The sequence below is a fragment of the Magallana gigas genome, chromosome 2, assembly GCF_963853765.1.
Source record: "Magallana gigas chromosome 2, xbMagGiga1.1, whole genome shotgun sequence".
Taxonomy (NCBI): domain Eukaryota; kingdom Metazoa; phylum Mollusca; class Bivalvia; order Ostreida; family Ostreidae; genus Magallana; species Magallana gigas.
Window position 1 is genome coordinate 56,363,767 of NC_088854.1, and position 20,658 is coordinate 56,384,424.

A 20,658-nucleotide genomic window follows, 5' to 3' on the forward strand; every position below is an offset into this window, starting at 1 on the left:
TTTTTCTGACATAACAGTTCACGGATGATTAGAAGTTCTTGGTTTCAGGGATTGCATGACCATGGCGAAATCAGACAGATGGACAACTATTGATCGTTTACAATGGAGCAAATGTGGCAGAAATTTCAAGTAACTACCATAAAGTAATGGTAAGTTTTGATTAATGTGAATATGTAGAATGCAGTACCAGTATATGTATTACAGTGTAATAGGTTGTATTGATTTTAATGTTTCAATGATACATTAAGAATGAAGTTGGATCTTTTTAAAAAAACTATTTTCCCCATATACTGTTTTTTCGTTGCATCAATAAATCAATGATAAAGAACATCTGGTACATTGTATTATTAAATGTTATACATGTAGCCAAAACTTCATTTAACTAATTAACTTATTTTACTCAAATCTTCCTTTTTGCCAAAATTTGCAAAATTATTAATTTTTTAAGTCCAGTTGAATAATTTTATTCACAGTTGGCATGACATTAGTTTACAGAATTTGATTAAAGATTTTACAAAAATATTAGCAAAATTTTGGCAACTTTTTTTCATTATATAATTGAAATACATGTAATACCTATTTCCAATATAACCTGAATATTTTGTATCAAAATTCAAACATTTCTCAGAAATTCTATTTTTTTTTTCTGGATGAAGTTTAAATTTTACCAATTCTTTTGATTCCAAATTTAAATTCCGTTAACTGCAATAAACCACTCCAACCACCTTTAAGCTTAAAGGGTACCTCTAGTCAAATAATTTAGTTAAAATACTCATCTGATCAGGTGACTTATTATTTATCTTTCTTGATCTGATGCATGTACAGTACATTGATCTTTGATTCACACTTGCGACTGACCAGTATAAGGCCTACATGCTGTGACAGGTGTTTCATTGTTGTAGAACGGACTATTACATCTAATATTCAGTGGTTTGATATCGGTGTATATATGATCTACCACCGATCCTTTTCCTCCCTCCTATTACTGGCATGGTAGGAGACTTTGCAGAGACATGTGTCCTTGGAGGGATGACTTTGGAGTGCTGTGTCCTTTATTAAATATATTGATGTATTGACGGACAGAGTTAGCACCAGGTTATATGACTTACGTAATGTTAGGATGCTGATATTGATGGAAATTGACAGTCTGACATTGAAATTTTAAAACTGTATCAGCTGCTTGGTCAAATATTTAAATGTGATGTGGTAGATGAGAAAAACCTTTGATGGGAATCTTGGAGTTTGAATATCCATGGATTTAATGACAGCCTAAAGAGCTGGATAGTAAGGAACTGAGCCGGTATCTTGGGATCAGGCCGGCTTATTAGAGAAGGACATAGCTGCGCTACGATCAGACCTGACAGGAATCCACGTCTTGTGTTGTTGGTGGGTACACACCTTCTGATGTGAAATATGAATTGTATCAATAGGAAAAACGTGAATGGATTAGAGATTGCTTCATAGCTTTGTTTTTGAATGTCACTGTTTATTGATTGGTATAAAAGTGATGGAAATAATTTCTGTCTGCATGGTTTAAGAATTAAAGCAGCCGGAGATGTCTCCAGGAATAGAGTTGAATTATAGCCATAAGTTGATGGAGATTTCAACAACTATGAATTATTGATCTATTTCTGTTCAATACACAACCTGGCAAACACAGATCACAAACACCTTTCGGAGAAGCGATTTTTAGGAGTAATTCTCATTTTCCTTGATTTTATAGGTATTGAGCAGTGAGAATTTTAACAATCAAAAGGTGTACCGTAATGGACTTCTAGAGGAGAGGTAGGCATGCCTCTGTTGTGTCTAAGTGGACAGCTTTGCTAATTATTTTGGGGAAGCTGCTTTTCTGGGTGGCTGAGTTTAATGGACCATGGGGAAGCAACAAAGCAAACTGGACGCTACGGACTTGAAGGAACTGCTGGACTGCACTTACTGTGAGTAGCTCATTAAATGTCTCATACAAACACTGTATCAATAGGTTGCAGTATTTGTATTGACTTAAACAGTAATGGAAAAGAATTATTGGAACGTCCACAGAAATTGATCCTCCTGTAATTGCATGGAACTGAAGGATTTATATGCAATTTCCCGATTTATTGGGTTTTTTATTGTGTTTTTCGGGTCTGAATGGAATTAACTAGATAAATCTTAAATATTTACCGATCTAATTTCACCACATGATTTTCATTTTAACAGTCTTCTATGTTTTATTGAAATTGATTCAAATTTAATTTTTGATTTTATTTGCTGAAAATTTTACAAAGAACAGCATCTTTTGCAGCTATAACATTAAAAGCAAGATTCAGAATTTTCAAGTTTAGTCTAAATTTTCATTTCTGTGTGAACTTTAAAATGATGTCACAATGATAACTGCACGCGTTATCATTTGACGCCAAAGTGACATAATTATTGTAAAAATAAATCTTGGTTGTGTTAATTTTAAATGACTTGCCTTTCTCAAACATAAATATAAGTAATAAACATCAATGTTAAAAGTTCACCAGAATATAAACTTGGTTGTTACGTGATCAAATTTTCTGAGAAGCTCTATGGGCTTCACAGGATTTGATCACATGACCAAACAAGTTCATATCATGGGGAACTTTTTAACATGCTGTTTATTTTTTTAATAAATAATGGCAATATTTAAGTGAAATTAATATGCATTGAACTATGTCCTGGAAAAGGATTGTTTTCATATTAAGTAATGCTAGTTATAGAATTACACTTGGTTCAGAGTAAAAATTTATTGCTCAGGGAAGTGTTATGGAATGTTTGTGTAAAAATTGGGAACATAATTAAATTACATGTCTGTATTAAACTGTCCTGAAGATAAAATCATGTATATACGCTGTAACTGATGCAGTGTGGAAAGGGCTATTATGTGTATTTTTAAAAATGAAAACCAGAATTAAAACTTCTTAAAATAATATTGATTGTGACAGTGTTCTTCCCAAATTTTTCAGTTTCAACTTCATCTTGAACTTATTGGCAGTGAATTCCTCTGAGGGGCCTAGTTTTATCCTGTTACATGATATATGGGATGGGTTGGTGTTAATGAACTGACTAAAATGTCCAAAACTTGTTCAGGCTCTAGTCAAAAGTTTGTTTTGATCGAGTCATCATAATATGTTGTAGAGAGCACGATCATCTCACTTTCATTTGAAAAGACGCCTACATTAGATGACTTTTACTGCGTATTACAACTATGTTTATACCGTATTTTCCGGGGCATACGCCGATGTGGGGCATAAGCCGAATTGCTCATTTTTAGACAAAATTCAGAAAAAATCCTTAGACTGGCCGATTTGGGGGATTGGCCGAATTTCAATCGAAGATTACTATAGTGAAAGTATGACCGCTGATTAAGAAAGCCATTGCCGGTATAAACACTCTCAGGAATATCAATATAGAAAGTAAAAAGAGTAATTATAATTATTTAATTAGCTTAAACGAATATATTTTTAGCAATTTTAAAAAATAGAACAATCTGGCTCAACCACGTCTGTGTTTTGTGGATGATTGATCTCTTCCGTATTTGTCGGTATAGTTCACATAATATAATTTTATTGCAACACCTACCCCTATGAACTTGTATAATATACTATGTATACTATGTTTCTAAACATTTTGTATTTCATTGATAACAGCTACATTTAATTTTCATTTGATCAAGTTATACTTTGAAAGCTATACGTAAAATACTGGGTATGGCGTCCATTATCATTCAAATAGAGTTATCTCCCGTAATCGTTAATAATGAGAAATGGAAATACCCTGAAAAATATTTAAATTATTTTTTTTTCTTTAAATTACTTAAGAAGTGACTTGTCGTTTTGCAAGAAAGTTGTATTCCTAACAAACACAGTTAATGCAACAAAGTGTAACGGTTGGTCTGAGGCATACACTACGCTATCATTTATTGTGCCCGCAGGCTGTGTCTAAGACACGGGTTTCACACCTTTGTATACACACGACACCAGAATACCGTTATTTCAACTAACAGGAGATTAATTGTACCGAATAAAGTATTTGATTTATTCTACACCCAAGACCACTGATTCCTACAAACGCTGCCATGAAAGAATCACAAAAATCAAGATGATGCAATTTATTACCATGAATCAACGAGCATAGTACTGAATGCACTGATTTCAGCTTCACCTTATTGCCGGTTGATTTGAATTTTGATATACGGTGTCCAATCTTTTGATGTCATTCTTAAATATCTATTCTTAATTTCACTTTTTCACTTTAAACCCAAACTGCACACATTCATAATACCGGGGATTGCAATATTCGTTATATCACAGTCTTCCGTAATATTACTTTCTACACGGTTTCGTTTTCTTTTTTTAGTATGCGACAATAGTTTCCTCGTTTCATACACGAGCGATTTCGGATAAGTTCATATAATGAAACATGGATATGGAAAAAAAACATTCTTTTGATTTTGGATTGTAAAGAAAATATAGCGTATATTTTATTGAATCGCAATGAAAATATCGCGTATATTTTATTATTTATTATGTTACATATTAACGAAAATTATCAACGAGACAACTATCGAACAATAGTTTAAATGGATGAAAAAAAAACAACCTCTCATAATAAATGATGGATAAAAGCAGTGGATTTGGGATTTTACTGTCTGATTTTTTAACTTTGGGACTACGATAAGCCGATATGGGGGATAGGCCGAATCTCGCGCATCGGTGAAAAAAAATACCGGCGTATGCCCCGAAAAATACGGTAATTCAAATCCCAATGTTTGTGATGTCTGTATCTTTTGTAAACACAGGAATTGGGATTGGGCACTATAATGAAAATCTATGAGTACAGAATCTTGTTTGGGATAGTTGTGTAATGGAATTTGGGCTGATTTTTGTGACAGCTTGATTCCACTAGCTCCCTTGATTGAACGTATGCAGCAACGACATTGATTTCTTATAACAGAATTGAGATTTGACATCTCTTCATATTCAAACCTCATTACTCAATAAATAATGTGTATAAAAAGACAAAGAATTTTAAAAGGTTTAAATCTTTATTTTAAATCAATGAAATTTCACTAATTTATAATTTAATGAAAAGTTCTCTTTTTATGCTCCCCTTCGAAGAAGGGAGGGCATATTGCTTTGCTGCTGTCTGTCGGTCGGTCTGTTGGTCCACCAACAGTTTCCGTTCATTTTCTTTGCAGAGGATGAACATATTGAAATGAAATTTGGTATACAGGTTTATCATGATAATATCTAGGTCAAGTTCGATATTGGGTGTGATCGAGCAATTTTCGACAGAGTTATGGCCCTTGGACGTAGAAAAATTCTAGTTTTTTGCAGTTTCCGCTCATTTTCTTCGCAGAGGATGAACATAATGAAATTTGGTATACAGGTTTATCATGATAATATCTAGGTCAAGTTCGATATTGGTTATGATCGAACAATTTTCGACAGAGTTATGGCCCTTGGACTTAGAAAAAATTGAGTTATTTAAGTTTACGTTCATTTTCTTTGTGGATGTTTCCAAGGGAGGGGGGCATAAGTGTTTCACAAACATCTCTTGTTTTCACTTTCGAAGTGTTGTTTACGTTAAGTAATTTTCTACATTAAGTCATGGACCTTCAAGAATTACTTTATAAACATTGTACCCCTCAAGAATAGCTTTAGATCATGCAGCCCATGGGCCACATCACTCACCCGAGCAACAATGTTCAAGTGATCCAAGTAGCTGACCTACCCCTCACACACACACCCAACCACAATGACCTCTCCATGACCCCAGAGGTTAGACAGAATGATATGTGGTATCAATTTTATTAGTAATTGTTGAGAGGCAAAGTATAGCTAGCTTTTAAGCCTAAATCAGTTGAGAGTGAATTCTAACTATAACAGGGAGAAAGTAATTTTACATGTAAATTGTTCTGAGTTTGGGGTATGTCACTGAACCAAGGAACTAGACTAGTAGGAATTGTTGCAGCTCTATAGGAATGTCATTCTACTGGTCATGATCTATAGAGCTTAGAATCCTTAAAGGCCGAACATTTTACAAACGCCCCCTTTTTTACCTGTACAAACTTCAAAAAGATGCCGCTTGTCAATCAAGTTTGAAACAATAGCACCCAGTTTGATTGACGTGATCGTCCGAGCTTGATCTTGCCAGGTCCGCGGATTTCTGTTTACTAGCAATTATCAACGTTATCTTTGATATCTTCCGTCATTTATTAAAAGGGGGATTAAAAATTGAATTTTTAACATTACCAGTATTAACATTGTTTATGAAAAATAATTATTCAGCAATTGAAAATACGCAATTTATATTTCAATCATGTTGAATGCATGTGATCTGATAAATTCTACGAAGATGCATGAGCAGCTCCAAAGCACATACACTCTTCTGAGCTACTAAAGCTGTATTTACTGGTAATACACTCAACTGGAACTGGTTGCACGAAAACGTCACTCCATGGAAAACGAACTCCATTAATTGTCACCGTGTAATGGCTACCTTTACATTCCACATTCCAATTGATCGTATGGTTTTCTTATACAATTATATCTATTAAAATTACCTTCCTAAACAATGTCAAGGGCTAAACACAATGTACCGGCTTATATTTTTAAAGCAGAATTAATTTGCTGAATTTTTTTCAATTGAACTTTACACACGTGTGCTTAGAGAAAATTCGGACGACGCAAAACATTTCTGTATAAATTCGATTCGTATGGTCATTAGAACAATAACATATTCAAACTATGACCAATTCTGACTAATTATTTATTTCCTGTGTATTAATTTGCTTCCTGTGTATAGTGATTAGCAGCGATCACGACCGCAGGTAGACTGCAAGCCCCGGAGGCTTTCACACCTCTAGAAATTAAGCCCCGCCCTCACCTGAGAATTACCACCCGGTAAAAATGTTCGGCCTTTAAGATCTGATGATGTCAGAGCTAATTTTGTACACAGAAGTACATTTTGACCTAAATCTCTGATAATGCTAAAAAAAAGGCATGTCAAATGACATCAATCATAGAGCGACTGACGTCAAATCCTAGCGACTGGAAATTTTTGCCCATGCTTATATCTGGTATTATAAATCTCTGCAATGTGCTGGGTATTTCCATGGCTGACTTTACAGTCAAGCCACTGAGTCAGAATTCTTCCTGATTGATCTAGTTACTGACACATTAATTCAATATACATGTACTGGAGTTTAAGTTACACAGTTTTCAAAGTTTGAGTTACAGATTATAACTCTGATAATGAGGACAGACCTCCGTATTGATTTTTTATAGCTTCCAATCTGTTAACATTACACACCTTATGAAATATTCATTATTCATATCCCATCTCATATTAATTAGCTTCAGATTTATGGTGGCTATTTTGTTACATTTTGTCATTTTTATGAAATCAAAATGCTATGAAGAGTAAATGTACGTTTTTTGTGCACATTTATTTACTCATTGACCGTATTTGCACAAAAAGTGTGCACTTTGCCTGTACGTCTTTCACTTGAATAGTACAAGAATAATCAACTAACTTTATCAGTTATTTTAAAGTTTCCCAAACGAAGTTTAGAGTCATTGTTTTTGTACGAGTCTTCTTTTTTCTTCTTTCCCACTTCTGGACTTGTCATCGCATTTCCCAGAGATGTCTGAACTAATTCTACAAAACTCTAAGATATGATAGGCCTGCATATCTAGTTGTGAACTTTATTCTAAATTTTTTAATTTGGGGTTGGTCAACCATATTTAGGGGGGGGGGGGGGGGGTGGGGTCAAATGGGGGTGGGATCTAACATTGAATCCTATGGGAAAATTATACACTATATTGTATATGGTTATTGCTTGAAAAGATATTAACATGGGGTTTTCAGATGCATATATTGAATGTTACAGGCAATATATATGATACATTAGATATGGTCCCTACATGGGGTCATTCCAAAACCCCAGGTTTGGGAAATTACTTAATATCTCAAAAACCGCTGACATCCCATCCCCTAAATATAGCATCAAGGACTGTTTAGAGGTGTGGCGCCAGGAGAGGAGGCAATGAGAGCTGAGAGAGAGTCTGCTAGGGCTGAAAGAGAGGCAGTGAGGGCAGAGAAAGAAGCTGAGCGAGAACTTGAGAAAGTAAGGTTAGCTCATGAAAGAGAGGAGCGTCAATATATATTCTTGTTCCTTGTGTCAAGGGGCATCAAACTGTATGTAGGCCAATTGTCCCTGGAGGTGGTCCTGACCCTCATTTGAACTTTAAGTGCCCAAATATCTTTAAGTTGAGATTCCCACCAAAAATTCATACATATTCTTGTTCCTTGGTTCATGTCGGTTCACCTGATATACAGTAATTAAATGACCCCTGGGGAACATCATGAAATTTCAGAAATAGAAGTAGTCAAGTATTAAATGGTTTTGTCTGTAAAGTTTGACCCATATGGGTTATCCTTACCATCAATGATGGCCTAGCTTGTTCATTTGGGAGATTTTATAATTGTCCAATTATAATTACATCTTGTTTCTGATAATTTGAAAATTGATCTCTCATAATCGTATATCGACCAGCTCAGATATTTTATGTAAGTATACAATAATGGTCAAGCATGTTGATACAGTTTCCCCCTATGTAGTAAGTATTATGTAAACAGAATTCATATGTCCACTAGTCAGTCAAAATGTGTTTGAATTTTTTAATTATCTTTTAAAATTTAAACCATATTGTTTGTAGAATTTATCACTGTACTTAAGGAATGAATTCAATATTTATTTGTATTATTCGCAAAGCAGTTTTTTAAAAAGCGTAAACTGACCCAAACCATTTATATCGTATAAAACTAATAAACATTGAATTCATTGCTTATAATTTAATTTTTTGCTATAAGTTGTAGATAAAAACAGTCACTTGAACATTACAAACAAACCAAATCATCAACGTTTCGTTTTTTCCCTAATATGACATTTTCCAGATATTGACATTTAACTCGATTATGACATGCCCAATTGTAACAAGGAGCACACGGCTGGTGCGACAGGTCAGAAGAGGATGCTCACTCCTCCTAGGCACCTGATCCTACCTCTATCATTTTGGAGGTCCGTGTTGCTCTGCTTTGAATTTGTATTTTGTTTTATGGATTTTTGAGATGGTTGACAGTTTGTTGTTGTCATTTTTTCATTGTACAAAGTTCAAACATAACATCAGGGGGATTGATACGGTTTTGACGTTAGTGACTTTCTATGACGTAGGCAACATTCTTTATATGATATAAAATAATTTTTTAGCCAATCAGAAAGCGCATTACAACCAAAATTAAATAACCAGTATATTAGAATAAGTGATAGGGATATGAAACTAGTTATTTAAAGATATGTACCGGTAAAACATATTAAAAGTTTATTTGAAACAATATTGTAGGAAGCCCAAATTTATTGATGTAGGTTTAATTTATATGTTGTTTCTATACTAGAACAGTAAATAACAAAAGGCTGCTAGAATAAATTACAGGAATCTGTTGAAAATATTATGAAAACAGTTAGAAATATTGCTGGGAGGTGTCAACAATTTTATTAATTAAATGTATCATTTCTGATAAGAGGCTGTTGATGATATTGAAGAAGGCCATGAAGGTTAATATTGGGGCCAAGGCTTTGATAAGGCACACAAAAATTATATTAAATTTGATATGTCATATAGTTATTGTCTAGGTATTTGAAAAGGTACATATTTATACATGTACTTTATCTTCAACATTGTGGAACACCAATCGTTGACAGAATATCGACTTTACAGATTGAAGCTTAATATGAATGTGATTTAATGTTTCAGAAATTAATGATTAAAAGAGTGAATGCTTACAAATCAATGAACTTCAATCGGTGCTGATCGCTGTTAATCAAAGCAGTCAAAGAGCTGCCTACATGTTACACTAGCTGTGCTTAAAATAAACTTCATTATGTCACTGGGGATCGATTCATGTTTGGTGTATTGAGTGAATACAATGGACTAATTAAAACACAGAAGACATGCTGGGGGATGTTAATTTCCTTCTCCTTTGCTTAGAAGACAGACATCTAAGGATATAATTGGAACATATTTCTGAGGCTGGCCAATCATTGGTAGATCTGAGATGACTATGTTTACCTGGTCTCAGACTCTATGAGTACACTCATCCTTTGATCTCGAGCCGAGGATCTCGAGCTCAGTCACGGTCATCATTATTGTAAATATGGTTTCAGGCATTAAACAGATAGAAAACAGGAACATTAATATCCGCCATGAAAGGTTAAGTGTGGCTTTGACAGAACTCTCCTTTGGAGAGAAATTCTCCTGTAAAAAATGATATTGATTTAAAAAAAAAAGAAAAATCAAATTGTTAGGGGAGATTTAGAAATTCTGTAACACAGTTCATTGCAGTATCTTTATGGGATGCCCCTATCATTAATGGGGAGAATTTCAGTAATCATTAAAATGATAATGCAAGTTTTATGTTTTGAGAATAAAAAGTAAAGGGATCGTTTGATTTGATCTCCATGACATTAACGGCAACCTTTCTATGAACCTCTGGGTGTCATTCAAGATCTATTTATGTTGTGTACAGCAAAACATACTTGTATTCTCATGCATTTAATGTCACTTTTTTTAGTGCTAGAAATTTAATTGCATTACCAAGTATCTTATAAATGACATCGATGGCATTTAGATAGTGTCAGTTGATTCATAATAATCAACAACCTTTACAATTCATCTTATGATTGATTGACTTTGTAGTTTAAGTATCATGGTTGATTTTCAACGTGATTTTTATACAAGGATCCCTCTTTCTAGGTCTGACATCTATAACTCATAGTTTAAATTCATCTAAGAGATCATGTTTTCTCTCATTCACGGTGTCGTAAAAATGTGAAATCTTTTAAGAAAGATATAAAAAATCATTAGAACAGAAATTTACTGTAGCAAAATTTAATATTATTTTCATTGAAGTCCATTGTATCAATAAATGCACATTTTAAATTCTTAAAAGCTTTATAACATTATTGATAGAGCATGTATAATTAATGCATTAATTTATCTTTAGAATAAACAAAGTGACTAAAACTATATATGTTTCTTTTTTATTTACAGTTGACAAAAAAGAATTGCTCAATTGGTAAGTTGCTGTCAATATTCCAAATTAAAATTATAGATTAATTTTTTTAATTTAAAAGATATTTCCTTCAAATAGTATTTTATACAGTATTCTTCTTTGTTTTGAAAACCAATACATTCCAGGAATTCATGTCAGATAGAGCTGTGCGAGTTTTATTAGCTTCATAAATATCTAAACAGATTTTCTTTTGAACAGGTATCGAGATTTCATGAGAGACTGCCCCAATGGTGTGCTGAAAAGAGAGGTAATTCCTGCAGACTTATTCACCTATTCATTTTCTCATATTCCCCATTGACTGGCTCATGTGAAAAGATCAACACCATTTTAACAGTTTATCAAAAGCAGAAAAAAATTCCGTAATGTTTACTCATATCAAAGACCATTGACTGAAAGCTGTTTAATATTGAAAACTCCTCTGAAGTGCAATGGTACACAGTAACCTCTATAAATGTATGTTTAGTGATCCATTTTAAGAATGCAACAAATGAACTTTTTAAGTTGAAGAATGTACATCATTGATTCAGTGGATTTTGTGACTGAAATATCTTCACAATATCTTCACATATTCTAAAGTAATTCCATTTAATTACTGGCAATGGGCTAGGATGAAATTTAAGGAGTAATAATCTTCACTCATTCATCATAATCATATTACCTTTCACACATTAAAGGATTAAATTTTATCTAGATTAGCCTGGTTTAGAAATTGCATGTAGTTACCCTGAATGTACTGTATAAAAGTTAAATATATATACATATTGATTGTTAAAGAGTAACTTATGCAAGATGTTATATTGTGGAAATTATGTGTATCTTCAAACGTGACAAATGAGATTAGTGTGTATGTAGTTTTGTTGGCAGTCCTCTCAAATAAAGATCAGTGCATCAATATTTTAGTAGACATATAATTGATGGTCAGGGACAAAATCCACAATTCTGATATTTCTGTAATAAACTAACTTTTTAAACTTACTCTTACCTAATTTGAGACAATATCATGGAAACATTAATAGAGTTTGAAAATTGACTCTTATTACCCAGATATAAAATACTACAAAAAACATATTTGATAAGGTCAACAGGTGCATAAACAGAATGGAAATGATGTGTATGCATGTATATTTTCTCTCTCTTTTAAAAATTTCAGATCATTTTTTGGCAATGATTTAATAAAAGACTTTAAATTTTTTGATTTTTTTTCTCCAAATGGAATCTCTGTCTGTTTGTCTGTCTCTCTTGTTTCCTTTTTTTCAGAATGATGTGTACGAACTTGCGTATTTGCGTAACTATATAGGCTGCTATGCGCTGATAAAACGTCTGCCCCCATTTTTACCGATATTAAGTAGAAACTTATCAAAATCATATATGTATCCTCATCAAACCTTATACAAAAAAAGTATATCACAATAATCTGGTCACAGTATTAGTCATCAATGGGGTCATTAAAATGGACCTTTTTTCTTCAATTATGCAAACATTAAGTAAAACATGGTCTTTTTGCCTTCAGAAGTACATTGTATTTTGTTCAAATAATCATACCTATCATAGTAAAAAATAGTATTTGAGCAAGCATGCACTTGGTGTTTTCTAGTCAAAAAACTGTCGAGATTATATACACCCATTTAAAATAAAAATTCTTTTTTACCTAAATACTACATTAATTATGATGTCATAAGGAGAATTATCTTTTTATAAACTCATTTTTAAGATAGTTTCAACTGTCAAAATATTGTTCACCTTATTTTAAAAGCTCTCTTTATAAATTAAAGAAACATGATGCAGCATAAAGTCATTTGTTTATGTTTAGAGACTATATTCCTTTTGCTGGTAGTTGCCACTTGCCATTACATGTATTAATGTACTGGAGAAAAAGTGGTAAATATATTTGAATTAATGAGAGAGAGAGGGAGAGAGAGAGAGAGAGAGAGAGAGAGATTGTTTTATTATCATTTAATAAATCATGTGGGAGTGAATTATTTTTAATTGAAATAAATTGGCAGCAAAGACTCCTTGAAAAATTTGAAAATTGAAATATATACTTTTTACATTTACATTTGTAAAGCCATTGGCAAATGTTGATTTTTTGTATATTGAATGTTTTTGCAGCAGTGTATTTAAGGATTTGCTAACACAAGCACAAAAAGAAATTATTTGTAGAGAAAGTTTTACAATAGAGAGTTGTGAGGTTCATTAATTGCAATTAACAGGTGCTTTTTGGCGACCAAAATGTAACATAAATAGATGGAAAATTAAATTTCTTCTGGTGCTTGCTCGGAACAATGGCTATGAGGGACCGGAGGGAATTGGATAGGTATTAGCAGCGGATCAGCTGCTGGAGTTTGTTTTGGTTTGGGATGAAGTTATATTTACGTATTAGAGAGATTATTACTTCGGATTTCTTCTGTTCATAGTTCACAAGTTGTCTTGATAATGGAAGCGATAATCAAATCAGTGAGAATTGCATTTATTAAATTGGTAGATATTGATTTGTGAAGGTTCCTGGAGGTATTATCTATAGTGATTAAGAATAAGTTTTTATAATAACTTACCATGCAGATTAGGTGAATTGTTAGATTTGCAGTCTTAGTTATTTATTCTCTGGATAAATGAAATAAAGACAGAATGACAGTGGGTTTTGAATTTGAAATAAAAGAATACATGATTGTGATGGGTTGGCATTTCGTCTGGGATAATTCCTTATGAGGCTGATGTTGAAGTGTAATAGTCTAATTCAATCTGATGGTGAAATAAGTAATTATCTTGGAAATGGCAGAATCCAAATATAATCAGCATAGACAATTAATGAAATCGTTTAACAGGAATTTAAAGGTGAATTGGAGTAAGAACCCACATCAAGCTGTTATTGCACTTCATTAGCTAATGAATATGGACATTTCTTGTTCACTTAATGTTTCTGAGTGTAAATATCAAGTACCCATTTGATTCAGCTTTATATCTACCAGTAAATGCACACATTACAGCAATATGTGCATTTCAAACTGTTATTCTTAGAAATATGGAGAAATCAAAAGATCTAATTCTAATGGTTTCTTTGAAGTTATTATTTTATTATTGGGCATTTTCAAGTCAACAGTCTAGCGAAAGGACAATGACGTAGGCAAATCCTACTGGACACTTCAATATAACCATTTGGTGACGATTCTTGAAAAGTTTTGACAATCCCTTCAGAATCGGCCAGATAAAACAATTATTTTTTCACGTTAGACCACTAATATGGTAATGGGTCCCTCTAGTTCAAATTCTGTTTAAAAGATACAATACAAATTTGTTTGCACTCAAAAGAGACATGGAATCAGTGTTCTAAAAGCTCCAAGGACTGAATAGAGATTTAAATGGTTGTTTCAATATCATAGGCATGGGGACAGTACTGAAAAGAGCAGAGAGTTTAATTTGTTTTACTTAAACACCTTCTGGACAACATGAAGTTTGTTCTGACAAAAAACCTTGAACACCTGGGGTACAGTAAAGTTCTTTGAATTCCCTATGTTGATTCAATCAATGAAACACATCATGAAACCCACCATTTCTCAAGTCTAATAATATATTCTGTCTATAAACTTAGGGAACATATCCCTTATAAAGCTAAAACCCTAATTTAGAGGTTTAGAAGTCTTCTAGACAAATTAATTGTATGTTAATGCCAGTTCTTATGACTTTGTGAGCCATCAAAGACCTTGATTGTCCTTTTTAATGAGTTCAAGGGGTGTGTGTTAATTATTACACGGGTAAATTCATTATGTTGGGGTGTAAAGGGATGCATTGATAAGTATTAAGACCCACAGGACAGGTACAGACCAATAAATTAGACATTAACCAAGACAGAACGATATAAAACCCATAAATTAAGCATACCCTTGTCAAAGGCAGAAGAACTTCCATATAAATCTACAGACAGGATCAGTCTGCTTCAACCTGAGAATATCAGTTCACTCTTGTTCAATGTATTCAATGAAATCAGAAACAATTAATTTTCCCCTGTAGAGGTGTTTTGGTATCTCTTGTATGCATGTAATAAAAATAACTTAATATAAGGTCTGAACTTGGGTAAGCAATAAATTTAACAAAACAGTTGTAACCATAGAAACATTACGAACATGACCTTGATTGAACTTTGTTGTGTATAGTCATGACGGGCTACAGGAAATTCTGCAATGTCTGCAGATCTTACATATCTAGTTTGTCTAGAAAATTCCTCTTGTCATCTTGCATTGCTGACAAATAACCATGATACAGCCATTCTCTGAGTTCACACAAGGTGTTGTCTTTCTGGGTACCCCCAGGTACATTCTTCCTGAGTTCATGAAAATTGACGCTGTGATCTTAACACCAAATTCTAGATTCTTAAAAGGAATTAAAAATCATTTGAGACCACATGTTGCAATATTAACCATAAGACATTCTTGAACCATGGCTTTAACTAAACAAGCTGATTAAGGGTAGTCTGTGGTAGCTGGATGCCTTATCATTTTGCAAATCTGACTTGTACAGTTAAAGTATCAGATACAAGCATTAAAATGGAGTTTTAAATTTTACTGCTCATGTATTTTGCGGTTGTTCATAGGGATATGTGGAATGGTTTTTGTTTAGCCTGGATTTATTGCAGTTACCGAAATCAAGTGCAGCTATGAGGGGCATGTTTGTTAGAATTTGACAGCTTATTGAAATTTTTTGTGACTGATTGGACTTAGATAAAAAAGCTGGAAAGGGAACTGTTTGAAGAAGACTTAGGAGGATCTAGAGTCAGCGTGCTTGGCTAGCAACTCGTGAAAGGACTCATTTGGAGATACAATTTTCACTGAACTTGATCAGAAATAATGGAGTAACTTTTGTTCACTACCTGGATTATTTTTATTCCGTTCAAAGTACTATGTAATATTATACAAGAATTATGGAATGATTAAGACTTGGATTGAGAGTTAATTCTAAAAGTGTATTGTTATACCTTATGGTTAACTGGAAATTAGTCTAATGTGTTAATTTGCTCTCTAAAACAACTGTGAGCAGTGAAACAGTTTCAAGACACCATTTTGTTTGCAATTCAATAGTGAGGTGCCCCTTTATTCCTTTTCGATCACAATAAATGAAAGTTGTTTGCCTGTGATAAAAAATTTTCACATATTGTTTGGATCACTTTGTAATATCTCTTGTCCACAACTTTTAAGCCCTGCAACAGAGGAGGTGCTCTGCTGGGGAAAAGAATAGGGGGCCAGGGTGCTTAACCTTTGTTATCATGGACCCACAGGATACCTGCTGAACTTATAATTAATCAACAATTGAAAAAAAGAAATGATTTATTAATTTTTGAATTCAATTTAAAAGCTGTCCATCAAAAACTGCTGGTGACATTGAAAATTTCTCTTTGAATTCAACTTTCTTTGAATGGAGAGATTCATGACTTAAAAAGGGTTGGATTTGTCATACTTAATTTTGGTCAATTTACTCTTTACACTGTGGCAGTAACCATCCTGATTTTGAGGCTTTTGATTGGACCTGCTTAATCTAAGCTCTGACTTTCTCCCTGCTGTACACAGGACGTTTAATACTTGGGATTATATGAAGGATTAGCAGAAGTCGTGAGCCATTCTTTCCGCTATTCATTTGGAATAGTCCGTCAAACGACAGGATATTTAAATCGCTCGTGCCCTCAGTTTGATTTAGATCTAATCTATCGTGCAACATGTGATTAACTAATTAGATATTTAATCTGCATCTTAAAAAAATATTTGCAAGGAGTTGTGACGGGATTGTTTTAAAGCACATTTATTACATTCAAGTTTCCATTCAACCAGTTGGAGACTTCTATCTGATGCATCCTTTTTCAGGATTATAATAGAAAAAAATCTTTTTTAGTTTAAGACATCTTTGATGTCTGAAACTTTGGAACTTTTCCTTGTTCTTTGAAGAAAGTGAAAGTGTGGGTTTACCTTTAACACGTGCTAAGTTTCTCAGTGTATTTAACAATGAGGCAGACTATAGATCCAGACAATGGTGGTTTTCCATCGGGTGGTGTTACATTGTCTGAGCACCAATACTCCGAAGCACAAAAGTTGTATATCCTTGGTGCAAAGCTGGACAACTTTCGCACAATTGGGCCTTGGCATTCTGTGGAAGCCAAGTATTTAGACAACCTTTGTTACCGGCTGGCTTCACCTGTTCCTAGGCCATGTAGCAGGAAACACGACGAAGGAGCTTGGGCCGCAGAAGATCAGGTTTACATGGATTACCCACGCCCCATCTCCAGCGTCAAAAGTGCTCCCCCTGGAAGTGTTCGGAGATCAAGAGGCTCACCCTCTGCGAAAAGTAAAAATTCTGGATACTCCCTACCCATTGTTAGGGAAGGAAACGGGCAGAAAAATGAGAAGAGAAATAATTCCAAAATTTCTACGGAGGACATCGATCGCATTGTCTGTAGGGTAACAAGGCCAACCATAGCTAGCCGGGGTGGGGTGGATATTGCTGAGAAATACCAGAATAAAGATTATGTTTATGGATCTAGAAGTGTGTCTGAGGTGGATCTGGATTCTATCGTAAGTCGAGTTACACGTTCCACTGTAGCAAGCACTGGAGGTGCTGGGAAACAGAGGAAATACACTGACTTTGTATATGGTGATAAAAAAGTGAATGAAGAGGAATTCAATGGCATAATCAACCGACTGACCAAGCCAACAGTGGCCAGCAGAGGAGGTGTGGACATAGCAGACAAGATGCCTGTGGAATACAAACCTCTTCCCATCACCAAAACCAACCCAGTGGTGCCGGGATTGAGGGCTAAACAAGCTGCCCTGCTGAAAAAGAGGGTGAATACAGAGGAGTTAGAGCAGATCGTTGGTCGCCTCAACGCCCTCACCCCTGCGTACAAAGCTAAGTACAGTCCCAGCCCCCATGTTTGGGTGGACGACGCTAAAGTAGGACCAGCTTTCCAAAGACAGCAAGTAATGGCAGCCTAAGCTATTCGGGCAGTAATAAATTAATGACTGTTAATTCGACTTTTAAACTTATTCAATCTATTCAGCAATCACTTGAACTATGTAAGAAGTACCTCACCTAAGGTCATTGTTGAAGTACATTTGATAGTTAATTTTCAGTGTTGAACATAGTAACAAGAAGGCAGTTTTATTTTTTGTATATACTGATGAAAACTTCATGAAAATGGTTGGTTTACTAATTTTAAAATTGCAAGAAAAAAATATACCTGATATGATTTTAATTGTATTATTTGATTTTTATAGATACACAAATTTTTATTAACTTAGCATGTATGATATTGCAACTTATTTATTGGTAGAAATTAGAACGAATGATTCTGTATGATTGTACTACTACAAAGCCATAAGAAATCAGAATTATTTTTATATGAATTTAACGTTTATATTTCTAATCAACTTGATATTCTCTCTCTCTCTTTCTGTCTCTCTGTTTTATGCATTGTATTATTATGTGAGCAAATGTTTTTATTTTCAAAAAAGAGTATTGTGTGACTTTTATTTGCCAACAAAGTGTGGAATTGATTTCTATTTGTATCAGACGGTTAGAATGTTTGCTGAGTATCTATGTACAGGAATTTCAGATCAATATATGACACTTGACCGAACTAATATGGCAGACAGTAGTCAAGTTTATAGCTGTTGAAGACATATTTTACAATCACATACGTTACAACTTCAAGACATTTCTGCTTGGCATTTTATAACCAAGGTTCAAATGTTTATGTACATTGTTCACTTGTTCAAGAAAAGTCTTTCATTTCTATTTTCGTGACAAGCAGAAATTTTTTTGCAAATTTCAATAGAGATATAAATGACTTTAAATGAGAAAAAAAAATTCTTTACCTGTTCAAAGTGATATAAAGGCATTCTATTCTAACTAACTAAACTGTTGGGGTTAGTCTATTGATTTGATAAAACTAAAAGTACACAGTTGTGAATCTTTTTCACAAACCAGACACAAGACAAACAGAGATCAATCTAAATTCCATGAACTGTTTGACAATATGGTGATACAAAGTACAATTATTGATGATAATTGTTTTAACGCAATCAAAGAAAAAGCCCTACCGATGGAACATACTTGTCTACCGAGATAAATGGATTTTTACAGAATTTTTGTACGGTAATCAGCATATAGACAAAATGATCAAGTACTTGTCTGATATTGGTGACTGAATTTGTATGCTTTTTGTAGATTTTTTCCATTAGCTTTTATCCTCTATCAAAAATGGAAGAGGAGTGGAGAATGATGTTATCTGGTAGTCGGCCTTTATTGGCAGTTTTTTTTTAATCAACCAAAATGGTGTTAAATGCTTTTTTTTCATGCATTTACCAGTATGTATTACCGGTATTTCAACTTTATGGGGCATCTACTGAACAGTATTTGATTGTTTCCATTATTCTACCTATTAACATTTTATTTTACAGTTAAGTAGAATTGGAATAGCATTTCATAATACCCCAGTATGATTGAAGGCATGTTAGGTTTTTGTTTGTTTGTTTCTGTTTTTAACAAACATTTACCTGGTACATGTAGGTATGTAGGTAACGTTATTGTAATGAGGGGACTTAATCAGTTGAAGCTTATCCCCAGGATCAACACTGTTTATAGTTTTACATGCATTAAAAATGTGTATCTTCTTTATTTCTGTTGAAAAATGTATTCTATGTTATTTATGTCTCCAACTGTAAAACTTTTCTTTATTTTTACCCTTTATTTTTTTTTTTTACATTTCCAGCTAAAAGAAAAATATATGAGGTTTAAATATATATATATATTAAAGTACATGTATATTATTTGTCTTATAACTGTCTCTACTTGATGTAATCTTTCTACTATACTATAGGTAACATTATATTCTAGGAACCTGTAATGTTAATAAACTGGACAGTACCCTGAGAGCATCTTGTTTGGGTTTGACTTTGGGAGTGTCCCCTATCAGGCATTGATCTGTTTGATAGGCATGTTTTTGAGCCAGTTTAATCAAGTAGATTGGTCTTTAATTCTGACAGTTGAATTATTTTTGTAATGCATACATTCCTGAGACACCCTACTTTTGTCCCTATTTCAGTTATTATAAAAACAATGGATCTTAAGACATTGATATTAAGAGATAGGTTAAGATCGGGAGATGAATTATAAATGTACTATTGTACGACATGTAGATGTTTTGGGGTACCTGATATCTATCTATTGCTGTCCGGTTTTGTGGCAGAAATCCAAACCTTGGCAATCAGACAGGTACCAGACATAGAGCAACATCCTACAGAGGATGGAACTTTAAATTATTTACCGGAGGACAGGTTCGGTCTTTTGGTAATGTAAGGCTTTATGCTTTATGTCTTTTCTGCCACGTACCCCTGTAATTGACAGTGTTTGGATGATATTGATCAGTGAAGGAAACTGATTTCATGCATTAGTGCTGAATCCATTCTCAGACTGTCCCAGATATATTATGCCATAATTAGATTAATAGCAGAGTGTCTTTTTTCTCTAATGCATTCC

General features: G+C 33.7%; 1 protein-coding gene across 2 annotated transcripts in view; it reads left to right on the top strand.

Annotated features, from left to right (window-relative positions):
* LOC105327668 (neuronal calcium sensor 1) overlaps positions 1–20,658 on the top strand; it is a 26,711-nt gene continuing 6,053 nt past the window's right edge. The window contains exons 1-4 of one of the 2 annotated variants that reach the window (XM_066077358.1): positions 1–149; positions 1,724–1,937; positions 11,121–11,145; positions 11,341–11,389. In XM_066077358.1, coding sequence (XP_065933430.1) covers positions 1,874–1,937; positions 11,121–11,145; positions 11,341–11,389 — 138 coding nt within the window. In that variant the 5' untranslated portion in view covers positions 1–149; positions 1,724–1,873. Of the gene's footprint in view, positions 150–933; positions 1,387–1,723; positions 1,938–11,120; positions 11,146–11,340; positions 11,390–20,658 lie in introns of those variants that run through there. The other variant, XM_034444611.2, reaches the window with a different exon arrangement.